The 26,943-nt window shown below is 41.2% G+C and overlaps 1 protein-coding gene across 1 annotated transcript in view; it reads right to left on the bottom strand.

The window, feature by feature from the left end:
- The window catches only part of LOC126470412 (zinc finger MYM-type protein 2-like), a 444,979-nt gene that overhangs the window by 158,993 nt on the left and 259,043 nt on the right, over positions 1-26,943 (bottom strand). Inside the window, exons 3-6 of the mRNA XM_050098266.1 lie at positions 24,139-24,399; positions 21,479-24,038; positions 10,272-10,361; positions 8,883-9,108 (exon numbers count right to left, since the gene is read on the bottom strand). Of these exons, the coding sequence (XP_049954223.1) occupies positions 8,883-9,108; positions 10,272-10,361; positions 21,479-24,016 (2,854 nt within the window). The 5' untranslated portion in view covers positions 24,017-24,038; positions 24,139-24,399. The remainder of the gene's footprint in view (positions 1-8,882; positions 9,109-10,271; positions 10,362-21,478; positions 24,039-24,138; positions 24,400-26,943) is intronic.

The following is a 26,943-nucleotide window of genomic DNA, read 5'->3' as shown; positions in this document are numbered from 1 at the left end:
GATTCTGTTAAAGAGAAATTGGGTAATTGACTAGTGATGCAAATACTTCACACAAGTAAGAAAATTAAGAGACCAAGAAAGTTCTTGTGGAGACTGAACACTTGACTGTAGCAATTGACTTCAACTGGGAAGTGCAACATCTCTTTTATACTTTTTATCTTTGATGTTCTCTGGGAATTTAGTGCCTTTTTCCATTAACATTCTGATTTTTGTGCTTTTTTAACTGTGACTGTAATACAGGTGTGCAATGCTATCCATGGAGTTTACATCAAGCTCGCCATTACGCTCAGCATTCCTGCATTGGTGACCCAAATTACAATAAGAAATGTCAGATGTTACCAGACAACGGGAGGATGACTCCAACGGGCTGCCTCCCCACTTCAACGCTGATACAAGTACTGACCCCCAACAACAACAACAACAACAACAACAACAACATGTGAAATTACCAGCATTCTGGATGTCCAGACAATAACTTTAATTATTACATGCAGAACACATTTTTGATGATGATACCGTGCAGTGCCATTGTGTTGTCGTACACATAAACGAATAGCAAATTATTCTCTCCAAAGAGGTTTTGTGTTCTCACAGCAACAGGGAATTAAAAATATTGTCTCACAAGACACTGCCACTCTATGTAGCTCAGGCTGCAGAGGTTAATGATGGATGACTGTTTAGGCAACACATTACCATATCAACCTCTATGTGAACTTTGCTCTCTAGCAGGTCAAGATTTAATACCAATTAAAAGCTTTCACTACACATGCTGTGTCTTAAAGGACTCCCCAAAAATGTGAGAATCATTTTGGCCATGGACAAAAACGTACCTTTGCAGGTGCTGGCAGAAAGAGCAGAAGCAATGGCAGCAAGCATGGATTTCAAACCAAACCATGCTATGGATGGTATTATTTTGGCTGGGGGCCCCAGACTGATCATATCGAAAAATGTGAGTGCAGCAGCCCTGGATCAAGCCTCATGAGCAAGGTACATGCTATCGCAATGGAAAAGTTTGCAGAAACAGTTCACAGTGTGGCCATGCAGGTGACAGCGCAGCATAACTTCGAAGCATATGGAAGCACATCATTACTGTCTGATCTTGGCTTTCAAGAGCACATGACATGGAATTTATTGATAGCCGAGGTCATCAAACCAATTCTGGTGGACATTACAGAGAGGATTACTGCAGAATGCAAGAGCTGTGGCAGTGGGTGAACACAATGAATGGCACAGCATACTACAAGAATTTCCTGGTACCCTATCACGAGCAAAGGCACAGGCGAAAGCTCAATACAACACGTAACACTTCATTTGCACTATGCCAGGGCAGCCAGTAGTGGCCAAACCACATCATCTCACTCCCAAAAAATTTGTGGTGGCTAGGCAAAACATGGGGAGGCAAATGAACAAGGGTGTGAAAAGGCTGTCACATAGTTAATGGGGTAATTGTCTCTACATATGGTCAAGAAATGAGACAGCACATGGAGGCTGTCCAGAGACGATCAAGTGTTAAATTCCAAAACTATCCCAGATAGATAGTCTATTCCATATATTATGGATGCGAACAACTCAGTGGGAACTGTGCATTTTTTCCAATGTAATCAATTGCACGTGGACATAGCTGCATATTCCTGTGGCTTCGTCAGACACTGACAAAATGGCAGTCACCATGCCCTTCGGGTTGGAAACTGCTGCTTAAACATGGCAGCAGTTTTTTCAACAAGTGTTATGCAGGCCGTAAATTTTATTTTGCCACATGGATAACATACTTATTTTCTCCACCTTAGGACAAACACTAGTCTCATTTACAGCACGTTTTCTTGTAACTAGACAATGGTGGTCAGAACAAAGTAAAGTTTCTTAGCTCGGAAGTATCAGCAGATGGGCTAACTCCATTGATGGAGCATGTTTTAGCCATACAACAGGTTCCACTCCCTGCAACATTCAACAACTGAAAGTTGTTTCTTAGAATGCTTAATTATTACCATCGACACCTTCCCCAGGCAACGATGCTGATGGAACCATTGACAAAACTACTCAAGGGCAAACACACAGCTGGTGCAAAAAAGGTTCCTTGGAGTGACAAGCTGATGGCGGTGCTCGACAGAGTAAAGGAGTACATTGCGAGGGCAGTACTGCTCCCACACCCTCAGATTAATGGGCCACCAGCCATTATTTTCGACTCCAGCCTGACAGATGTGGGGACGGCACTTCAGCAACTTGCTAACACCTCTTAGCAGCCTCTCTCTCTTTTTCCCTCTGTTGCTCTGTGCTCATATCCGCACAAAACATTAGGTGTGCTACTGACAGGAAACTTCTTGCTACACATGCAGCTGTTGGTCACTTCAGAGATTCAACTGAAGGCAGTACTTTTACTATTTACATGGACCATGCACCAACAACATTGCTCTGCAGCAAGGGAACTCAAAAAGGTTCACCGAGACTCCTCAGATGATGATTTAATTACACAGTTCACCAAGGATGTCTGCCACATTAGCAGTCACAAGAACACTGTAGCCAATTGCTTATCACTGTGCTGTGTGAATGTAAAAGCAGTAAACAGGAACCACATAGCCCAAGCACAAACTCATGACCAAGAATTACATGAATAATGAGCGAATGGACTATCTAGTCTGACACTCAAGCACGTAAAAAAGTCAGTAGGAGATTTACATTATGGTGTGACGTTGTATACAACATGTGTTCATTGCCAGAAATTTCTGCCAAGCAATTTTTGAAGCATTCCATAGCCTTTCACCCCTGGGAGTGATAGCTACAGTGCCATTGTTGATGAGGAAGGTAGTGTGGCCTAGGGTGAATAAAGACAGCAATGAGTGGACGCAACAGTGTGACAGATGTCAACAATGGAAGGTGGAAAGACCCATCACCTGTCCCAAAGGAAACATCATCACTCCCTCAGCATGATTATCCATGTGGATATGGTAGAGCCACTACTTCACTCAAACAGTTACTGCTATTTAGTTACTTCAGTCGATTGTTTTATGAGATGGCTTGAAGCATTTCCGGTTCCAGACATCACTGCTGCAACAGTGCCAAAGACAGTAATCACTGGATGGATAGCACGTTTCAGAGTGCTGCTAACTATTTCAACAGACAGGGGCAGACAGTTTGAGGCAGCATTATTCCAAGAACTCCATCTCTGCAAGTGCAATCACATCAATACAACTCATCATCACCCTTCCAGCAACAGAATGGTGGAAAAATTCCACCACACTCTGAAGGTGGTACTGATATGTGTTAAGGATATGTGGACAGATGCCCTTACCACTGGTCCTCCTAGAATTGAGGTTAACACACAAGGAGGACTTGGGGTACGTTCCTGTTCAATTTTGTTGATGAAAAAATGTTGCAACTAACAGTGGAATTGCTACCCAACAAATTGACGGACCTCCCTGGGATACTGATGATTTGAGTCAGGTGCCACCTACTTGAAACTATGGCACTTCTCTGTCTCACACTACCCAAGATGTATGTGGATAAACCCCTTTTTATGTATAAGGGCATTTTCAATTCTTCCCGCATGTAGCTTTGTGACAACTCAGTCTGTCCTCCACTCACACCGATTTATACAAGTCTATTTCCAGTTGTGCAACATGGGCCCCACATCTTCATGATACAGCAGAACTGATTAATCTTCATGATACAGCAGAAATGATTAGTAGAAAGAGATCTCCAATGAATGTCTTAAACCAGCACTCCTGCAAACAGTTGGTTGGTCGGTTTGTGGAATTGAAGGGACCGCACCACTAGGGCCATCGGTCCCTTTTTTAACGAACTAGAAACACCTACAGAGAATAAAAACAAACAATGGAGATGACAAGAGACGACACAGGACCAGAAAGACTCAGAAAGAGACCAGACAAAATGAATTAAAATCACTGTGTGACAGTGGTTGGCCGACCATAGACACTCCTGCAAACAGTCAAGACAAACGTGACTACCAGCACACATCCTTATTGTGCAATCCTTTCACTAGCCTATGCACGGACAACTGCCAATAAAAACAGCAGCAGCCCCAACAACAGATGCCAGCTGCAGCCGACAGAAGTACCAACATCAAGAACTTGTGCAGGGCGAGCGGTGAAACACCAGTTTCCCCGACATTCCCAGGGCTCAAGGTTTAAAAAAGAAAGGTGAGGGCTGGAGGAGGATACAGGAGGCATCTGAACAAATGACTGCAACAAATGACCTCAGCTGGGGTGTGTGTATCATTTTATATCAATGATCATAGGCGGACGATAGCATTACATTCAGAAAATTTTTTCAGGGTCATGGTGTTGGTGGCATCATGGACAATGTTAGTGGAAAAAATAGAATTATTGTGATGAATACAGATCTAATGTAGGGTTTATTTATTAGTCTACATCAATGTTGTTTGTTGTTGTTGCCTTCAGTCCTGAGACTTGTTTGATGCAGCTCTCCATGCTACTCTATCCTGTGCAAGCTTCCTCATCTCCCAGTACTAAATTTGTGATCCCTTGATGCCTCAGAACATGTCCTACCAACCGGTCCCTTCTTCTTGTCAAGTTGCGCCACAAACTCCTCTTCTCCCCAATTCTATTCATTACCTCCTCGTTAGTTATGTGATCTACCCATCTAATCTTCAGTATTCTTCTATAGCACCACATTTCGAAAGCTTCTATTCTCTTCTTGTCCAAACTATTTATCATCCATGTTTCACTTCCATACATGGCTACACTCCATATAAATACTTTCAGAAACGACTTCCTCACACTTAAATCTATACCCGATGTTAACAAATTTCTCTTCTTCAGAAACGCTTTCCTTGCCATTGCCAGTCTACATTTTATATCCTCTCTACTTCGACCATCATCAGTTATTTTGCTCCCCAAATTACAAAACTCATTTACTACTATAAGTGTCTCATTTCCTAATCTAATACCCTCAGCATCACTTGATTTAATTCGACTACATTCCATTATCCTCATTTTGCTTTTGTTGATGTTCATCTTATATCCTCCTTTCAAGACACTGTCCATTCCGTTCAACTGCTCTTCGAAGTCCTTTGCTATCTCTGACAGAATTACAATGTCATCAGCGAACCTCAACGTTTTTATTTCTTCTCCGTGGATTTTAACACCTACTCTGAATTTTTCTTTTGTTTCCTTTACTGCTTGCTCAATATAAGATTGAATAACATCGGGGACAGGCTACAATCCTGTCTCACTCCCTTCCCCAACTGCTCCTTCCCTTTCATGCCCCTCGACTCTTATAACTGCCATCTGGTTTCTGTACAAATTGTAAATACCTTTTCGCTCTCTGTATTTTACCCCTGCCACCTTTAGAATTTGAAAGAGAATATTCCAGTCAACATTGTCAAAAGCTTTCTCTTAGTCTACAAATGCCAGAAATGTAGGTTTGCCTTTCCTTAATCTATTTTCTAAGATAAGTCGTAGGGGCAGTATTGCCTCACGTGTTCCAACATTTCTACGGAATCCAAACTGATCTTCCCCGAGGTCGGCTTCTACCAGTTTTTCCATTCGTCTGTAAAGAATTCGCGTTAGTATTTTGCAGCTGTGACTTATTAAACTGATAGTTTGGTAATTTTCACATCTGTCAACACCTGCTTTCTTTCGGATTGGAATTATTATATTCTTCTTGAAGTCTCAGGGTATTTCGCCTGTCTCATACATCTTGCTCACCAGATGGTAGAGTTTTGTCAGGACTGGCTCTCCCAAGGCCGTCAGTAGTTCCAATGGAATGTTGTCTACTCCTGGGGCCTTGTTTCGTCTCAGGTCTTTCAGTGCTCTGTCAAACTCTTCACGCAGTATCCTATCTCCCATTTCATCTCCATCTACTTCCTCTTCCATTTCCATAATATTGTCCTCGAGTACATCGCCCTTGTATAGACCCTCTATATACTCCTTCCACCTTTCTGCTTTCCCTTCTTTGCTTAGAACTGGGTTTCCATCTGAGCTCTTTATATTCATAGAAGTGGCTCTCTTTTCTCCAAAGGTCTCTTTAATTTTCCTGTAGGCAGTATCTATCTTACCCCTAGTGAGGTAAGCCTCTACATCCTTACATTTGTCCTCTAGCCATCCCTGCTTAGCCATTTTACACTTCCTGTCGATCTCATTTTTGAGACGTTTGTATTCCTTTTTGCCTGCTTCATTTACTGCATTTTTATATTTTCTCCTTTCATCAATTAAATTCAATATTTCTTCTGTTACCCAAGGATTTCTACTAGCCCTCGTCTTTTTACCTACTTGATCCTCTGCTGCCTTCACTACTTCATCCCTCAGAGCTACCCATTCTTCTTCTTCTGCATTTCTTTCCCCCAATCCTGTCAATCGTTCCCTTATGCACTCCCTGAAACTCAGTACAACCTCTGGTTTAGTCAGTTTATCCAGGTCCCATCTCCTTAAATTCCCACCTTTTTGCAGTTTCTTCAGTTTTAATCTACAGTTCATAACCAATAGATTGTGGTCAGAGTCCACATCTGCCCCAGGAAATGTCTTACAATTTATAACTTGGTTCCTAAATCTGTCTTACCATTATATATGTTACCACCTTCAAAATATTCCCCATTAAATATTACACACTTGTGTCAGGGCTTGAGCCAATTCCCAAAACACTTCTGGAATTCTGATCTTCAGTGTAGTTATAGCTCTAATCTACACATGTAAAAGACTGCCCTTTAAAGTTTTCTTTATTTTTGGGAAAATTAAAATTTGACATGGAGCAAATAAGTAGGCTAGGGCACCGATTTTGGCAAAAAAATCATGAGCGCGCAGAGAAGTCTGAGAGGGTGTATTATCGTGGTGCAAAAAACATGAATCAGGACATTATTCTACAGATTGCCTTGTTCAAATGACAATGAACTTGTAAGCAGTACTCCTCATTGTTCACTTCACCTTGTGGCCAGAACTCAATGGCACACAATACTGTTAAAATCGAAGAACACTGTGAGCACAGCCTTCACATCTGACTGCAGTTGTCGAGATTCTCTCCCCCCCCCCCCCCCCCTCCCGTCTTGGTTGTCCAGCATGCTTCCACAAACAACTGAGCCTTAGTTCCAATGTCATATGCATCAACTCATGTTTTGTCACCTATTATGACATGTTCCAGTAGTTCTACATAATTGCTGACTTCATCTAGTGACTCCCAAACAACTTGCATTTGCCACTGTTTTTGTTAAAAATTCAACAATTTTGGAACACGTTTACCCAAAGCACCCAAAACAATTTTATGGCATGGGCCAGTTGATATGCCATCATAACCACCGACTTCTCTGACTGTGATTCCGTGATCTTTCATTGTCATTTCTTTCACTTTCTCCAAGATTTCATTGGTTGATGTGTGCTCATCATCTTCAACATCTCCACAATCTTCTTTGATGCTCTTACACTTGTTTTACTCAGAGAAGACTCAACAAAAGCAATATTTAACATTTCTACAACTGTGATGTATTTTATTCCACTCTTGTATAAAAAATTAATAGAAATTTTCTGCTCCATTTTTATATAAAATAAACACTCACCAATAGTACTAAGACACCTGTAGCCTTTTTGGCAGCTGATGATAAACTACACACTGGATATGCCTAACATTGTACAGATACTTTTCAGATGTCTTCCAACATACTGACAAAGGGGCCATGTCAATTGGACTAACGCAATACATGAAATTACGAATTCCCAGTTACTGTTTTAACACTCCTCGTGTACTCATAGTTAGAATTGCTGCATTTCAATGCAACTCATCAAAGAAAACTCTTATCTTTTAGTTGAATCACAACTTAGGGGCATGCCTTAAAATTTACAGAACAATCACACTAAATTGTGCTCAAAATCCTATTGGAATATATCCATAGTCTTATGAGAAGATTGTAAACAAACATGCATTCAGATGAACAGGCATTCAGTCACACATTTGCAGCAGTTATAGGAATCCTGGTTTAGGTTTTCCCTTCCTATGTTAATACAATTTAATTTATAATATTGCATTTTGGAACAAGGCACTCACCTTCTGTATTCCATAAAATGTTAATGGATGTACCATACCTAAAAACTAATGCTGCTCAGACATATCTGCACACTGCCTCACCGCAGATTTAAAGTGTGCACTGTGGAAGAACCACTAAAAATTTGTGTAACAGCCTGTAGAAGTGTCTTGAGATGTAGGTGGGTAGGCAGAGTGGGGACTTGCTCGAGCACTCACGAATTTACAAATGGACTATATGTTTCAAGTCACTGTATTGTCAACTACAACTAACAGCTTGCATATGTGATGCTAGGTGACCATCATGAAACTGTCAACTACAGAGTCCCTTTAATTAGAATTTTAATCCTAGTTAACAACTACAGCAAAAAGGGAACAACACTTAAAATGCTACTTTAAGGGACACCTTTCTGCAGAGTCAGTCTCACTGACAGTATATCACCGAGACAAATTGGCACTGAGGCACACAGTGATATGCTCACTTAATACAGATAGTTAACCCAAAAACCATAGTATCTGATAGTCAAAACATTTAACAATTGTGTCACAGGGGTGTGATTAAAGCATGCCCAGAGCCTATGGTGAGTGCGAACTGGCAGTACTCGACAAACCCCTGTCATGAATTCTGAATTCCTCACGCCTCAGGCAGTATTGGTTGAGCTCCTGTAAATGAAGTGCTCACAAATCATCATCATATACAGACAAGCATGTTGAAGAATTCTATACATGTGAAGAACTACACTACACTCTCGTATAAATGCTGTCATTTGCTTGCAATTCATGACTAAATCCACACACTTTCAATACAAATTTTCGATATGAACATATAGTCACAGACAAGGAGGTACATACAGTAATTTGTGACTGCTGATTGAAAGGTAAAACCATGTTAATACTACCTAGGCACTCTTCTTGACAGAAATCCATTGTTTCCCATGCCAAGTTGTTCTCACTACCCGTAACAGCAATCTGACATTGTCTGCATTTTCTCTGGCGATGGGCAATTTCTGGAGTTCTTTCTTTATTCATTTTATCTCCTTTTCCTTGAAAAACTTTAACACATTCCTCTGAACAAATTTTTTTCAGAACTCCATTGACTGTAACCTGATGCTTACATACACGTATCTGCAACATAAAGTAAGATGTACATTTTCAAACAAGACAATATCAAATAATATCAACTCTGCCACATTACTGGGATTGCAGTTACATGGTAATCACATAGCCGTTATCTACATCAGCTGTATCACTGTAATAGTATGCAAATTACTTATAGCAATTACTTTTAGTGAACACTTTGCATTATACATCCTTACAGCACTAAGAATCATAGTGTTTTTTGTACTAAGTATTCTGCTGCAATTCAATGCTAGTTTTTCAAGTGATAAGTGATGAAATGATGGCAGGATACTGATGATGATGATGTCCCATATTCTAAGGAGTGCAGGGGACGATGCAGGAGACCCGTACCGCCGACAAGGCAAGGTCCTAGAGGAGGTGGTTTGCCATTGCCTTTCTCTGACCGTAAAGGGGATGAAGGATGATAATGATGGTGAAGACAACACAACAACACCTAGTCATCTCAAGGCAGGGAAAATCCCTGACCCTGCCAGGAATCGAATATAGGACCCTGTGCACGGGAAGCGAGAACGCTACTTCAAGACCATGAACTACGGACTGGCAGGATACTACTGTGCGATTAAATGGAGTGATTTTCCTACTGCTCCTTGAAGGAGACACATACCTTCAACAAGACATTGCACCACCCATCTTTCATGAACTATGCCAGAATGTTCTGAAATCATATTATACAATCTTGAGCCTTCTTGAGTGGCTACCCAGGTCACCTGGTGATGGTCCTACTGAGGAAATCTGAGCAATTATCAACTGCGTATGTGCATGCAATGGAACCAACTCCAATTAATCGTATTGAGTTGTTTGGGAGGCATGAGTGCTCACACAAGAAGATGGTTCCATCACACTTTCAATGTCTTGGACAGCCCATGCCATGGCATGACTGGTACCAGTGGGGAGGAATGAGGTGCACTACCTAGAACTAGAGAGGTGTTTCATTTCTACTGTTCATGAACATATGCAATAAAGTTGAGGGCCATTTCAGTCTGTGTGTAACTTAACGGACTTTTTTCCTCACAAATAGGAAAGCATGTGTGTGCACTGTTACATTTTCAATAATGCCATCAACGGTGAAGCAAATAATAACAAAAACAAAATACAAATGACATTGATTGAGCAAGAAATACATTATTTTCAACATGAACACAACTTACTCTACAACACTGGTAACATATCTGAGTAGTGTCTTCAGAAACCTGTTGCTCTAACTCTTCTGTGAAGTTTGAATCTTGCTCAGCTAAAACCTGCAAATAATAAACATTGCACATTAACCTGCTATATGTATATATACAGTATATCATTGCATATGATAAAGCAACATTAAATGAATGTGTATCACAACTTAAGCAGCTGAGAATTAGAACTTTTAAAACTGTTACAATTTGTTTTAGTTAGTTAATTGCGTTACTAATACCTGTTTTATAGTTATCTCGTCTCCATCAATATACTAGCTATTAATGGATGACATAAAATCACTTTTAGAGACACAGAGAACAAAACACAATAATGGTCAAAATACAATTATGGAAATCAACTCAATAATGGATACGAGGCTGACAGGTATAACAGTGGATATGGATGACAATAATGATAAAGATGGGATGTGGGCAAAAGGGATGGAAGAGACTAGTGCAGTAAGATAGTTAAAAATGAAAACTGAGGCACAAAGAAAGGAGGGAGAATAATGACTGTGGAACATAGAGATAAAAGGCACAGGGGGCTGTGCATGGCAGCACAGTGGAGGGAGGCATGAGAGCTGGCAGACAGGTGATGTTAAATGGAGAGGTGGCATTTAGAGGTGAGCAGAGCAAGTGAGGAAGAAGGCAGATGGGAGGGGGCAGGCAAAAGAGTGTAGTGCATGGGGCACAGACAGATGATGGCACAGAACAGATGGTGGCGAAAGATGAGTAGGAATAGGAGGAAGTTTACAGAATTATGCACCAATGACAACATGGTCATTAGAGACAGCAAATACAGAGACAAAAAATGGATCATCTCTTATTACTTAGGGACTTTTTTGAAAGCAATATAGCAAAGACACAGAAAAATATAATATGAATGCACAGAGGGGATTGGCACAACTTTTCCCAAGTGTGACTGTTTGCAGAGGTTGTTTTGTCATTTATTATGGGTTTAATCTAGTGTGTTACACTTGTATAATATCTATGAGACAACAGATACATATGAAATATGGCAGTAGGTCATGTAACATATCCCATCTACAATTCCACGTAAAATGCTTCATATATGGTATATGTTACATGTTAAATGGCAATAGGACCCAAAAACAGCAGTCGCCCAAAATTAGTGAGGAAAACCACATGATTTTCAAATTATAACACCACTTATGTTACCACAATGCACAGATTTAGATATTGTGGAAAAGGCTTGGTATACAAATGGACAATGAACTGAAATGGGGAAACGCTAACGCTCTCTCAAAAATTAGATTTTAAGATTATGACGACAAGATAAATAGCAATTGAGCATATGCTAGAACTGTACAAGGCTGGAGAAGAAAATTATTCATGTTGTGGTGTCACTGATATCTCCCATAGTTAGACTCGAGGTTGGCACCACCATAGATACTGTTAGAAGCACAGTAAACAGCCGGTGCAGCCAACCACAGCCTGGCTGAATGCACCTACAATGAAGCTTTGGACTGCAGCTGCAGCTGGCCGCTATTTATATCTGGCCTCAGCACTCTATTCTCAGTCTGTGTTTGGTCACAAGTCTTGTACCATGGAAATACTCTTGTGTGTCAACGAGTGTCTGTGGACAAACTACTGTCCGTATATAGTACATGCAGATTGTCTCTGTCTAATTACTGCAGTGTACTTTCCTACAGTGATGCTCTGCTCTGTGATACTGTTACACAAATTGTCTCTGGTGCATGCATCCATGCTGCTATTTTTAAGTTAACTAATACTGATATGGAAGCTATACTCTCCATTATAGATTCACAGAACATTTTAGATGGGACAGAAACTGACTTGCAAGCTTCAACCATTTTGATACTTAGCACTGCACAACATAATCAGTCCACTCATCAGAGGTCACGTGTCATATGAAGTCTACTTGATGAAACAGAACATCACGCCATGCGTGCACCACTTTCCAGTCAAATGTCAGAAAGACTCGCCCACAGCGCTTCACTATGCATGCCTGTCAACAGGGTGGCTAAGTGTTTTTCTTGTTGCAAGTGGGTATACATTCAGTAAAGAGTGTTCCAAACAGTGTTGTGCCTGATGGCAGTCAAGACTCCTTTTGGCAGCTTTCCTCAGTGTTAATTAATGCTGTATCCACCGAATCTGAGCACAGGACACCATCAGTGGTTTAACCTTCACACAAACAGAAGCATTCAATAGTGGTTCATTGACAGTTAAACTAACAATACGTACATTTATGACTGGCTCAGTATACAGTGAAAATGCAATTAAATATAGGTACTTCTATTACATTATTGAACAGAAATACTTACGAGTTTTTAGGGAGCCCATTGGTGCAGCAGCATATAACGGATATCATTATCCTGCCAGCAACATACTGCAATGTAACCAAAACTGTGTCTTTTTATCTACCGTTTCCCTGGAACAGCCCAAACTTTTTTGTCTTTCTTCTTTTGACTTGTTTAATCTTTCTATTCAACACAATGTCTTTCAAGTGAATGCTACAGTGTCTCAAGACGTTGTCAACGAATTATGTAGTAAGTACAGTCAATTATTTCAAGGATGACTTGGGAAAGCTCAGGATTTTGAGGCTTAACAATAATGCCCACCCAAGATTTTATTTTGCTAGGCCTGTCCCACAGGCCATTTGCACAATTTGCAATCGAGCCCCACAGGAACTATGAAGGTGGCAGCAAGACACTGGAATAACTCAACCTGTCCGAGTCAGTGGGTTCAAAAATGGTTCAAATGGCTCTGAGCACTATGGGACTTAACTTCTAAGGTCATCAGTCCCCTAGAACGTAGATCTACTTACACCTAACTAACCTAAGGACATCACACACATCCATGCCTGAGGCAGGATTCAAACCTGCGACCGTAGCGGTCGCGCGGTTCCAGACTGTAGCGTCTTTAACCACTTGGCCACCCCGGCTGGCCGAGTAAGTGGGCATCACCCATAGTCATTCTAAAAAAGCCATCAGGTGGATTACGACTATGTGCCGATTTCATATATACAGTTAATCCTCAGGCAGTGGCAGACTCCTTTCCTCAGCCTCAGTATGAAAAATCTATGGACAAACTGGAACAGGGCTTCTTCTATTCAGAAATAGACTTACATGAAGCATATATGCAGGTGCTATTGGACGAACAATCCAAATGGGTGTTTTTCATCATCAATATGCAGCTAGGGCTATTCCGAATTCAATCTAGACCATTTGTCAGTGCCTCAGCTCATGCCATTTTTCAACGATTTTTCGAACAGCTGATAGCACAGGTTCCTTCATGTTCCAACTATCTGGATGTCTAAAGTGCTTTCAGAAGTGAGCCTGAAGTGCAGCAAGGCAAAGTGTTCATTTTCCCACACGGAAATCAAATATTAGGATCATGTCATTAACGCTCCGGGTATTCATTCAGCAGTCACACATGTCAGCAACCCATGATTTGCCAGCACTTTGTAATGTTAAAGAATGGTAGGCAGTAATGGGCAAACTCACATATTATGCTAAATTTATCCCCAACAGTCAGATTGCTCCTACACTGAACTGGCTGCACCAGAAACGTGTTTCATTTGTGTGCTCCAAGGAACATCAGCAAGCTTTTCAGCTGCTGAAGGATTCCCTTCCCAGAAATCGATGTCCAACTCATTTTGACCAAAGAAAAAAACCAGTTGTACTCACAGCGGATGTGTGTTCCTATGGTATTGTAGCGGTGCACTGAGGCAAGGTAGGTTATGCCGACAGTCCCACTTCCTCTACCTTAAAAACTTTGGACAAAACCCAGGGCAATTGCATCCAGTTCGAAAACGTGTTGAGATTAAAATTTAACCGCCACATAATATCGTTGGCGTCCACAGATGATGTTATGTACACAGTTGTCCTAGCAGTGTGTGTTCTCTGACTCTGTGTGTTCCTTGTTCAGTGTGCGATCCTTTATGAGTAAAGTTGTTCGTTAAACACATGTCGCTGCCGTAATTTCAAGTCCTAATCCTATCAGGTTATGGGCCCAGGTCACTCGATCGGTAAAAGCGATACTCTTCGTTTACACAAAAACGGAAAATCGTAAGCTGAAGTGCGGGAATAAACTGAGTCCGTTAACGCGACAAATATAGCGCACATGGCTGCTGCACCCGGAGTTAAGAGTGGAAACGTTATCACGCGGTAACTACGACACATGGAGAATTCAAGCCGAAGCAGTACTCATCAAGAACGACACATGGGAGTCTGTATCTGGAGACATGCCACAACCTGCAATGACTGGTGAAGGTACCGGACTCGCCGCTGCACAAGCCGCGTACAAAGCGTGGTTAGCTGCAGACAGGAAGGTGAAGGCAGACCTCATTCTATCCATCAGCCCCACAGAACTGAAGCAAGTGAAGAACTGCAGCACATCACGTCAGGTATGGCTCAAACTTGAATCAATTTACGCATCCAAAGGACCTGCCCGCAAAGCAACGCTACTGAATCGTCTTACTCCTCACAAGATGCAACCTGGTGACGACGTAACACAGCATCTTAATGAATTCTTCGATGCAGTGGACAAATTACAAGCAATGGACGTCGATATAAACGGTGATTTATTGTCGGTAATGTTGCTCTACAGTTTGCCAGATAGTTACGATAATTTTAGGTGTACAATCGAATCTCGTGATAACCTACCCGATGTCGAGACACAAAGTGAAAATCTTGGAAGAAAACAACGCGAGAGTTCAGAAAGACAGTGAAAATGCGAGTGCTGCGATGTCTGTCAAACCGGTCAGGCATAAACATTTCGTAAATAAATCAAAAGGTACATTAAGTGACTGCTAAATCGGAACAAAAATCAAAACAGAAGCAAAGGATACGGGGAAAATCATCATTCAGGTGCAGTTTTTGCAACAAGAAAGGCCACAAAGAAGAAGAGTGTTTCTTCAAAAGGAAGCTAATTGCGCAAGCTGCAAATAAAGTTGATGAAGCTCATTGTTGTTTTTCCATTAACGAACATGTTCCGAAGTCTCGTGAACCAAATGTTTTGTGGTGTATAGACAGTGGTTGCACATCACACATGTGTAATGACCCTAAAGTGTTCACAAGCGTAACCAAAGTGCAAGAAACTGTAACGCTTGAAGACAACAGTTCTACGCAAGTGACAGCAAAGGTGACGTCCGCATCAAAATCTCAGCCAGTGATACCAACTCCATTACCCTGAAAAACATGTTGTATGTGCCCAAACTCGGAACCAATCTAATCTCAGTCGCAAAGGTTGTGGACAGCAATCACACTGTAACCTTTGAGAAAAATCGTGCAGTTAGGCTTGAAATCCAGTGATGCAGACTTCACCAAGTGCACTGCATGTCTTGAAGGAAATATCACATCCACCTCCTTCACCAGGCGGGATGAAAACAAAAGTGACCTTCTGGAGTTAGTACATCCAGATGTCTGTGGGCCAATGAGAGAAAAATCTCTAGGTGGTGCAAGATATTTTGTAACCTTCATAGATGACCACAGCAGATGGTGTCAAGTCTACTTTCTTCGACACAAGGGAGAAGTTGTGGACAGATTTGTTGAATTCAAGAACTTTGCTGAAAATCAGACTGGATACAAAATCAAATCTTTCCAGTCAGATAATGGCAAGGAATACTGCAACGAAAGGATGGACTCCATCTTCTGAGCGGCAGGAATACAGCGACGTCAAACAGTTCCTTATAAACCACAACAGAATGGTGTTGCTGAACGAAAGAACCGATCCTCGGTTTGAAGTGGCTCGCTGCATGATGCTGGAGTCTGGACGGCCACCATCACTTTGGGTCGAAGCTATTAACACAGCCAACCACATCCGAAATCGCTGCCTAACCAAAGGACTTTCAGGTGGAACTCCATATGAAAAGTGGATGAAGAAGAAACCAGACTTGTCACACCTTCGTGTATTCAGTGAAAGTGTCATCATCCTGGAAAAATCGCCAAACAAGGGGAAGTTTGACCCGAGAGGCAAGCAAGGAATCTTCGTAGGCTACTCAGACTGTTCAAGTACCTATCGTGTGTGGGTGCCAAAAGACCACGAGATACACACATCACGAGATACACACATCACGAGATACACACATCACGAGATACACACATCACGAGATACACACATCACGAGATACACACATCACGAGATACACACATCACGAGATACACACATCACGAGATACACACATCACGAGATACACACATCACGAGATGTCAGGTTCCTTGATCATAACAGTTTTGAACCCAAGCAAACATATGTAGACCTCACTGCGGATGAACAACATCATTGCCAAAGAATTATCTGCATGGACCTTTCACCAGGAGACTTGAGTGACAACAGAAGCTGTGAGTCAGAATCATTCTCTGATGAAGAACCACTTTACGGTTTTGAAGAAGAAGAAGTCACCTCACTACCACATGATATCATTTCAGATGATAACCTGTCATGTGACGAGGACAGCAATTCCTCAAGTGTCACACCTGCTCCACAGCTTGCACCAGATGTTTCAAGTCATGACATCAACTTTGCCGCTAATGCAACAGAAATCAGTGTTGAGGATGCATTGAACAGTCCAGATAGTCAAGAATGGTTTAGCGCTACATACGATGAAGTCACTAGTCAAGAATGAAACCTGGGATATCGTGGACAGACCAGCAAACAGAAAAATAATTGACTGCAGAACTGTCTTAAGAAACAAATACCGCAGTGATGTATCCTTGCTACGAAGAAAGCCCAGAATAGTTGCACGAGGATTCAACCAAAGACCCGGAGTTGACTTTGTGGAAACATTCTCTCCAGTTGCAAAAATCGAATCATTCAGACTCCTCATGGCTCTGGCAGTGAAGTTTAACTTGCATGTCTCACAGTTGGATATCACCACTTAATTCGTTAACGGTGAAATTGATACTGAAATCTTCATGGAACAGCTGGACTCATTAGCCAAGTTCTTACAGAAGATGAGAGATGTAGAGGAAGACAGTCACATAGCCAAAAAGGCAGATGATATGTTCCAGAAGTTAAAATCTGGTACCGAAGTGTGCAAGCTTACAAAAGCCATCTACGGATTGCGTCAAGCTGGCAGACAGTGGCATGCCAAATTAAACGCCACATTGATGTCAATTGGATTGCAGCCCACTAGGGTAGATCCTTGTGTATATGTGGGCAGTGTAGGAAATTCTCAAGTCTTCCTGCTCACTTATGTTGATGACATCATAATTGCGTCATCAGACCCAGAAAGAACAAGGGAGATCCAGGACAAGTTATCTGCCAGATTCGACAACAAGGATCTTGGTTCTGTGAAATGCTACCTGGGCACTGGCATAAATCAGTCTGTTGACAAACTCATGCTGTGTCAAATTGGCTACATCAGAGGAGTTTTACACCGATTTTGAATGGATGACTGCAAGCCCGTAAGAACCCCGTTGGCGACCCGGATCAAACTGGATGTTGCAGCTGCAAGTACAGCAGATGGGACTCAGTATCCGTTCAGCAGATGGGACTCAGTATCCGTTCAGGGAACTGCTCGGAGCGTTTATGTACATCGCCATTGGCACTCACCCTGATATATGCCATGCAGTCAACAAGCTAAGCCAATACAACAACAGCCATAATCTTGTTCACTGGCAGGCAGCTAAACGAATCCTTAGATACCTCAAGGGAACAATTGACAAGACACTAACCTACGTCAAGGATAAAGAGGGAATATTCAGTTTTGCAGATGCTGACAGGAAGTCTTATACCGGTCACAACTTCATCTTGTGCAAGTCAGCAATCTCATGGTGTTCGCGCAAGCAGAGGACCGTTGCTCTCTCATCAACTGAGGCTGAGTATATGAGTATCTCCGAAGCAGCAAAGGTGGTGATTCACCTATCAACCTTCGTGAAGGAGCTGGCTTTAGTGGACCTGTCAAACATTGTACTGTTCAATGACAACCAGTCAGCTGGAAAACTGGCAAATAATCCAGTTTTCCACTCAAAGACAAAACATATTCACATAAAGTACCACTTCATTCACCAGGCCCTGCAAGATTATCCACTGAAACTGGAATATCGGTCAACAGAAGACATGGTAGCAGACATGCTGACGAAGGCTCTTCCTGCGCTGAAGCATGAGATGTGTGTTGTTGGACTCTGACTGCAAACCTAGAACCACAAACTTAAGCACTCAAGTTCATCGATTTCTACCTGTGTGTAAAAATTGAGTAGGCGTGTTGAGATTCAAATTTTACCACCACATAATATTGTTGGTGTCCACAGACGTTGTTGTGTACACAGTTGTCCTAGCAGTGTGTGTTCTCTGTCTGTGTGTGTTCCTTGTTCAGTGTGTGGTCCTTTATGAATAAAGTTGTTCATTAAACACGTGTCGTTGCCATAATTTTAAGTCCTAATCCTAACAAAAAGAGGTGCTCGCTATCATTTACGGAGTTACCAAATTTCATCAGTGTTTGAATGGCTGATACTTTTATCTTATTACAGACCACAGGCTGCTATCGGCTCTGTTCAGCCTCTCCAAGCCTGTCCCACCATGCAATATGCGAAAGCTGCAATGGTGGGTCCTGCTGTTATCCAATCACCAGTCTAAGCTTCTATACAGGACCTCGGGTCAGCATTGCAACACTGATTTGTCATCTCAGTTACCAGTAGGTACTGATTCTGCATTTGATTCATCCAAACATTCCTGTTTCCACAAAGATTCCCAGGATTTTTGACACACTTCATAGGTTTCCTGTCGACTACTGATGCAGGGGTAAAATACAGGGAGCGAAAGGCTATTTACAATTTGTACAGAAACCAGATGGCAGTTATAAGAGTCGAGGGGCACGAAAGGGAAGCAGTGGTTGGGAAGGGAGTGAGACAGGGTTGTAGCCTATCCCCGATGTTATTCAATCTGTGTATTGAGCAAGCAGTAAAGGAAACAAAAGAAAAATTCAGAGTAGGTATTAAAATCCTTGGAGAAGAAATAAAAACTTTGAGGTTTGCCGATGACATTGTAATTTTGTCAGAGACAGTAAAGGATTTGGAAGAGCAGTTGAACGGAATGGACAGTGTCTTGAAAGGAGGATATAAGATGAACATCAACAAAAGTAAAATGATGATAATGGAATGTAGTCGAATTAAGTCGGGTGATGCTGAGGGAATTAGATTAGGTAACGAGACACTTAAAGTAGTAAAGGAGTTTTGCTATTTAGGGAGCAAAATAACTGATGATGGACGAAGTAGAGAGGGTATAAAATGTAGACTGAAGTGTCAGGAAGTTCTTTCTGAAAGTATTTGTATGGAGTGTAGCCATGTATGGAAGTGAAACATGGACGATAAAGAGTTTGGACAAGAAGAGAATAGAAGCTTTCGAAATGTGGTGCTACAGAAGAATGCTGAAGATTAGATGGGTAGATCACGTAACTAATGAGGAGGTATTGAATAGAATAGGGGAGAAGAGGAGTTTGTGGCACAACTTGACAAGAAGAAGGGACCGGTTGGTAGGGCATGTTCTGAGGCATCAAGGGATCACAAATTTAGCATTGGAGAGCAGCATGGAGGGTAAAAATCGTAGAGGGAGACCAAGAGATGAATACACTAAGCAGATTCAGAGGGATGTAGGTTGCAGTAAGTACTGGGAGATGAAGAAGCTTGCACAGGATAAAGTAGAATGGAGAGCTGCATCAAACTAGTCTCAAGACTGAAGACCACAACAACAACAACTGATGCATTGTGCATGAAACTGCATCTGCCCCAGCTTTTCGGGTAATTCTGCAGAATGCCTGCAATGGGTGGCCTCGGAGTCTAAAGGAGATGCACCACTTGCTAGTGTGCCATTAATTTGTGTACTGGAAAGCTACTTCTGCATGAATGAGCATTCTTGTCCTCCACATGGAGAACGATGATGCACGAGTTCTGCAGCTTGAGGTGCTGCAACTGCTCCACAAGGGTTACTGCGGAGTGGTGTGTACAAGCAATTAGCTCTGCTAGAATTGTAGACCATTCCACATACCGTCCACATCTACTACACAAGTTAAGTGTTTACTTTCGTTAATAAATAGTTGTTTAGAATTGTGACACTGTTTTTTTTATTGTTTTAGGGCTGAACGTCTCTACCCTCTAGACATGACAGACATGTGCTTTTCAAAAAAACTACCTCAGTATTTGCCTTGTGTGATTTAGCCTAGAAAAAATACAGAAATGTTAATTCACATGATTGGGCAGGGACTTGAAATACAAGTCCAGAGTTGTTTACCCTCTGTACCATCTCCTCAGTTTTCAACCTGTGCAGGAATATACACACCATCTCTATAGTGGTACTGGTGAGGTTTAGTAATGTTAAAACATCCCCACAATATTTTTGGGTGTGTTGCTGCTTCCACAAAACTGTAAATGTGAGACATGTGGCCATTTTACCAGACACCCTGAAGAACTCAATTCATTAGTGGTTATATATATATATATATATATATATATATATATATATATATAAAAAACAAAGATGAGGTGACTTACCGAACAAAAGCGCTGGCAGGTCGATAGACACACAAACAAACACAAACACACACACAAAATTCAAGCTTTCGCAACAAACTGTTGCCTCATCAGGAAAGAGGGAAGGAGAGGGGAAGACGAAAGGAAGTGGGTTTTAAGGGAGAGGGTAAGGAGTCATTCCAATCCCGGGAGCGGAAAGACTTACCTTAGGGGGAAAAAAGGACAGGTATACACTCGCACACACGCACATATCCATCCACACATACAGACACAAGCAGACATATACATACCTGTCCTTTTTTCCCCCTAAGGTAAGTCTTTCCGCTCCCGGGATTGGAATGACTCCTTACCCTCTCCCTTAAAACCCACTTCCTTTCGTCTTCCCCTCTCCTTCCCTCTTTCCTGATGAGGCAACAGTTTGTTGCGAAAGCTTGAATTTTGTGTGTGTGTTTGTGTTTGTTTGTGTGTCTATCGACCTGCCAGCGCTTTTGTTCGGTAAGTCACCTCATCTTTGTTTTTTATATATAATTTTTCCCACGTGGAATGTTTCCTTCCATTATATTGAATCATCATATATATATATATATATAGACACACACACACACACACACACACACACACACACACACACACACACACACACACACACACACACACTCTCAAAAAGAATGCAAAGCTTACTATAGAAGAAAAAAGAAACAAGAAATATGTTTTGAATCTATCATTCCAAGTTACCTTAATTTGAGTTTCAGCTTTCCTGGCAGCCTGTCTTTGGGGCCGTGTAGATTTCTGCCCAGATTTCTGCTCGGACTGTTTGATGTCCTTCCCAGTATATGATTTTCTTGATCTGTTACTTTTCTGTAGCTGTCTCACAGGCACATTGGCGAACTTTGTATCTGCAACATGAGTATCAGATGAAACTGACAAAAACGCAAGGTCAGGTTTTTGATCCTCAGGTGTTTCTTCAAAAGTAGCAACTCTAGGCTTATCAGGAATTATACATGCGGCATCTCCCAAATTTTTGTCTGTCACAGAGTTTTCTTTCACACTTCCTTCAAAGCTGTTTGCATCTGGAGGCATTTCATCACTACCAAAGCCACCAGCATCCATATTTTCACAAGCAGGGGTACCATTTTGGAAACTTGATTTTGTCCTATTACTAACATTGCCGTTACCCAGTGTCAATTGTAACCCTACTTCTGTATCTACACCATTTTCATGACTATCAAAATCACCACATTGTTCCCCTTCCTGATTTGTCTCCACATCAGATCTTTCTGTATGGCACACTGCTGTTGCCTGGCTTTCCTGTCCTAACTCCCTATTCAAAATAGAAACATCCTCAGGTAGTGTCGTATGGTTGCTCTGACCCAAACTGATAGAGGCTGGTATTTGAATCTGTCCTATATCCGTATTGTCTTTCCTGCTGCCATCTTCTGAGTTTTCCTGATCTGCCATTTGCTTACTATCCAGAGTAAGTGGATCTTCAGTTGGAGCAACTGGGTAATCTGAGGAATCATCTTGACTAGATGTAATATCAACTGATGAAATGTCTTTAAATTCTTTTACGTTACATAAGCTATCTGTCCCATGTTTTGCTATAGGGTCTGAAGGAGAACTGGCACGATTTACATCACTATCTTCAACTTCTTTACTGTCTTCTTCAACAGTTTTCAATTTCTTTCTTTCTGGTTCTTGTTTGGAACAATTCTCATCTTTTCGTGAGATCTCCAACTTATCACGTGTGGCAGTCTTGTTGTCATCATTACAGATGGTTCTATCGGATTCACTTCCTGTCTGAACTCCACTAGAGCTACTTGATATAGTTCTCCTCTTTCTTTTCTTAGTTCTTGTAGTTCTTGGAGTCCGGGGTGGCAGTTTCACTTTGTTTTCTTTCATAATATATTCAGCACTACATTCCAGTTTTGAACTAGCATTCTGGGAGGTAAATCTGTTAGAGTCTGCAGGATCAAAAGAAAGGATTTCATTTTTTACAGCAGATACTACAGCCCTTTTATTAGACTTCTCAATACTTAATTCAAATGAACCTGATGGACTATTGCCAATATTTTTTAATGCATCAATAACATTTGTGTTGAGTCTTTCAAGGATAACACTGCAAGGCTTAAGTGACTTCAAAACATTTGCATCTCCACTAGTCTCAACGTTGTTAGTACAATATTGAGTAACATGTTCGGAATAATAGTGACTATTTAACACATTCTTCTTATGCCACAATGTGTTACTACTATCATTGTTACCGTTAGTAGAAGTGCTGTCTTCACTGTTGGAGTCCCTGGCATTTTCTATAACATTTACAGAATTTAATGTAACTTCCTCATTACTGTCAGAAACTTGACTGAAATTATTTTCACTTCCACGACTCTGAACATTTATTGTATGTTGCTGGGCATCAAAATTTGTAAGTTTTGTTTCACTCTTTTCTCTTTCAATGTCTGAATCATTATCTTTAGCTATTTTTTTGACTTCTTCAGCAACACATGGCTCATTTTTCACATCACTCCCACTTTCAGGATTAGTATTCTCTTTAAATTCCTTGTGACTAAATAATTCACTGCCATTATTGATCACCACACCAGGTATTTTGGTATTACTCACGCCCAGTGGTTCAGAGCTGTTGCTAGTTAGTTCAGTGAAATTACTGTCAGTGCTGAAGAATTCTACAGAGTTTACATTTAAATCCCCTGTACTGCCAGATCCCTGAGTATCTGTCCCATTTACATTACCTGTTTCTGTCTCAGCATTGAAAGCATCCGAAAGTCTCCCTGCAGCTCCTTCAGCACCAACAGTAATAATATTTTCAACAGAGTTTTCCACTGCACCACTACCTTCACTCTCTGAACTAACTTTGTTTACACATTCATTTTCTGCTAACACATTTATACTAGGGTCACCTGGTACTTCACTGGGATCACACTCGGGTGGCACTTTTGCACTATTATTACTACTAGCATTTTCACAATCTGTAGCTGTTGGTGGCACTGGCGATACATTTAAATTATCTTCACTTGCAACCTCACTACATACAGGATCACTTTCACGCAGCACAGGTTCTGAAAGGGTAACATTAGTGTTTCCAGATGATTCTTCTTCATTTAATGTCACCTCTGGTTCAAGGAGGAGTTCTGCCATCTCATATTCATTGTCAGGATTCTCTTCACAGATCTCCGATTGCACTGTTGAGCCTGTGGTCTCATTATTTTTAACATTCTCATCATCCAACTCAGGAGACACTGCTTCAGCACTGGCCATTGCTTAGATCACTCATCCAGCACTGAAAACGTAAGATAACACCATTAAATCTCCAGAGCAACAGTAAACGTGAGTAATATGCTAAAAATGAGTAACACCACTTATAAGGTTTCCATGATTACCTTAAAATCTATCTTCCACATTAAAACACTTTTCTACCTTTCATTAAACTGTCGTGATGTTATACCTTTCAATATACTACTCTTTACCAAAAACTCACGGTATGGGACTTCATGCACTTCCACTGAGTTACATCAGTTCTTTCAATCATAATTATAATAGTCACTAGCAGTACTTATTCTCCAGACATGAATTTGGTGAAACAACTATCTTCTGCAAGATGTTGAGAATAAGTAACAATTTTTGATCAGAGGCAGGAGCACCTGAAACATCACAATTATGGCTCAGTTACAGATCCAAAATGATAATAGTACTTAAATTCTATCACAGTCACAAATCAGTGATACTCAATTACATGATGGTACAGTCATCTGTGATCACATTGCTGCATATGGAATTTTAACATTCAAATGATTTCAAATGTCCACCAGAACCCACATAATGCACCAAAACTATTATAATTCTCTATAAATATTCTCATTTGCTTCTACAGTACAGACAATTAAAAAAAAACCTTAAATTATTTGATAATTATGAGTGTACATTCTTTAAGAATTTAAAATATACTATGTTGTGTGTCCAAAAGAACAGCATATCTATACAATATATGCATCTGATGGCACATCGATCTTTCAATGCAGATGCACAATAATGCAGACCTCCCATGGAAATACAGTAGAGCTATGAGGAACAATGGACAAAGGACACTGCACTGTAGTGTGCAGCATATGGAGATTTGGGTCAGACAGGAGATGTGCATGGATAGATGGACAGCCCAAGAGGTTAAGGCAACCACCTGTGGAAATCGGGAAATCTAGGTTCGACTTCCGGTCTGGCACAAATTTTCATCAGTCATCTTTGAGTTATTTTTCACACACACACACACACACACACACACACACACACACACACACACACACACACACAGAGAACTGCAAATGGTCACTGTTTCTATATACTTGTATGGCACTGTCGGGTGAGCCCTTTTCAATGGGGTGCTGCCTAATTGGAAAGGTCTCCTTTCTTTGTGCACACTGGCACTTTTCCTTTGCTAAGTGAAAGTGAGTTGTGTCTTGTGTACATCTGTTGAGTGAAGATGAAAGTGATGGGTGTATTTTGAGTCTGTATTGTTCATAACAGTGACACAGAGGGAGGGGGGGAGAGAGGGGGAGGGAGCGGGGGGGGGGGGGGAGAGAGAGAGAGAGAGAGAGAGAGAGAGAGAGAGAGTGCTGCACCCAATGTTGACATGTGTATTCCTGTTGAAACGCGCTAAGTGAGCCACTAAGCTTAGCGTGCTCATCCAACAGATGGATCACTGTCAACTGTGTCACATGCTGCAACTGTACGGGACACTGCAAAAGATGTCTGGAATTTTACCTAAGACACTGGCACAAAGTCTGCTGATGAAGAAACTCTCCTTCTATTGCTGGCTAAACACTGGTGAGGAAAATTTCCTCCAGCCCCAGAATTTGAACTGGCTATCTCCAAGTCAAAAGTGGTATCCCAAGTGAGTCTTGGTGACACATTCTGGGATGGATTTTCCTGATTTTTACACTGACCATTAGGTTTAGTTGATGGGCAAACGATGAAGTTAGGGGAGTTGTAGGTTGGCAATGATGTGATAAAAGTTTGGCATTTGACTTTTTTCTTTGTCATTGCAGGGTAATTCAGAGAAAAATAGATGAATTAATTAGAATGTTCTTCTCAAAGCACTGGTGTAAATGAAACTGAATATTCCTGGAATTAGCTAAAGCAATGGTTTCAAGCCATACCTGTTCACATAAAATCTAGCAACAATTCTTCAGAGTGCTTTAGTGCACTCTGCTTCCTATGAATTAAAACTATTTGGAAAGTCTTCCCTCATGATTAAAAACTCTACACAAGCAGCACATGGAGACCCTATACACTATTAGTTATGTCATGAGTTGCTGAAATGAACAGGAATAAGTGTTTAGTCACTTGCCCACAAAATATAGATATATCAAGACTTTTGCAGCTATCTACCTACACTTGGGTGAACTCCAATAAGGTTTTGATCTGAGGCAACAGATAGCTGATCAGCAGTACCAAAGCAAACTAGACAGAAGGTGGCACTATTTTAGTATTTACAACCATTACTCAATCTATGGGTGGTAAGTGAAAGCCTTGTGTGGTCTTACAATGAAGTTGCCTCCAAGGTTGTTGTGGACTTTTCTGCCAAAGTCTGGATGCATAGTTTTACACTGAAGTGATACTGAACAATAAGTGTGAGGAATATGTACAGCAGAGTGTACTCCTGAGGCTCACCAGTACCTCTCATGTCACCTGTCACGAGTTTACAGAAAATTCTTGGGCTATGTCCACTGAACATCATGCTACATTACTGGGCAGCATTATACTGCTTGAGGCATGAACAATGTGATTGAGTTCATGAGTCCACAGGGTCCATATTCCTAATAAAAGATACCTGCAAGCTTGCAGATTAGACAATGGAAGTCTGACTGGGAAACTAGAAGCACAGCAAAATGGGTACATAGCATATTCCCAAGCACTAGTAACAGGCTGAATATGTGCGACATTGACCCTAATCAAGGTATGGTGCATGTATTAACAGGTCAAGGCCCATATCCTAAACATCTACATTGAGTAGGATGTAGTAACACACCAATCTGCAAGTGTGGAAAAGAAGGTTCTGCTGATCATGTCATTTTCAGTTGCCCCCTTTCCCAGGTAGAGATGGAATGCAGGTAATCACATTGTGATTTGAAACCACTATAAAAGACCAAAATTTATTTATGACAGTTAATTTACCTGCACACTGTATGTCA

Source organism: Schistocerca serialis, chromosome 3, assembly GCF_023864345.2.
Source record: "Schistocerca serialis cubense isolate TAMUIC-IGC-003099 chromosome 3, iqSchSeri2.2, whole genome shotgun sequence".
NCBI lineage: Eukaryota > Metazoa > Arthropoda > Insecta > Orthoptera > Acrididae > Schistocerca > Schistocerca serialis.
This window is presented reverse-complemented; position numbering and strand designations above follow the sequence as displayed.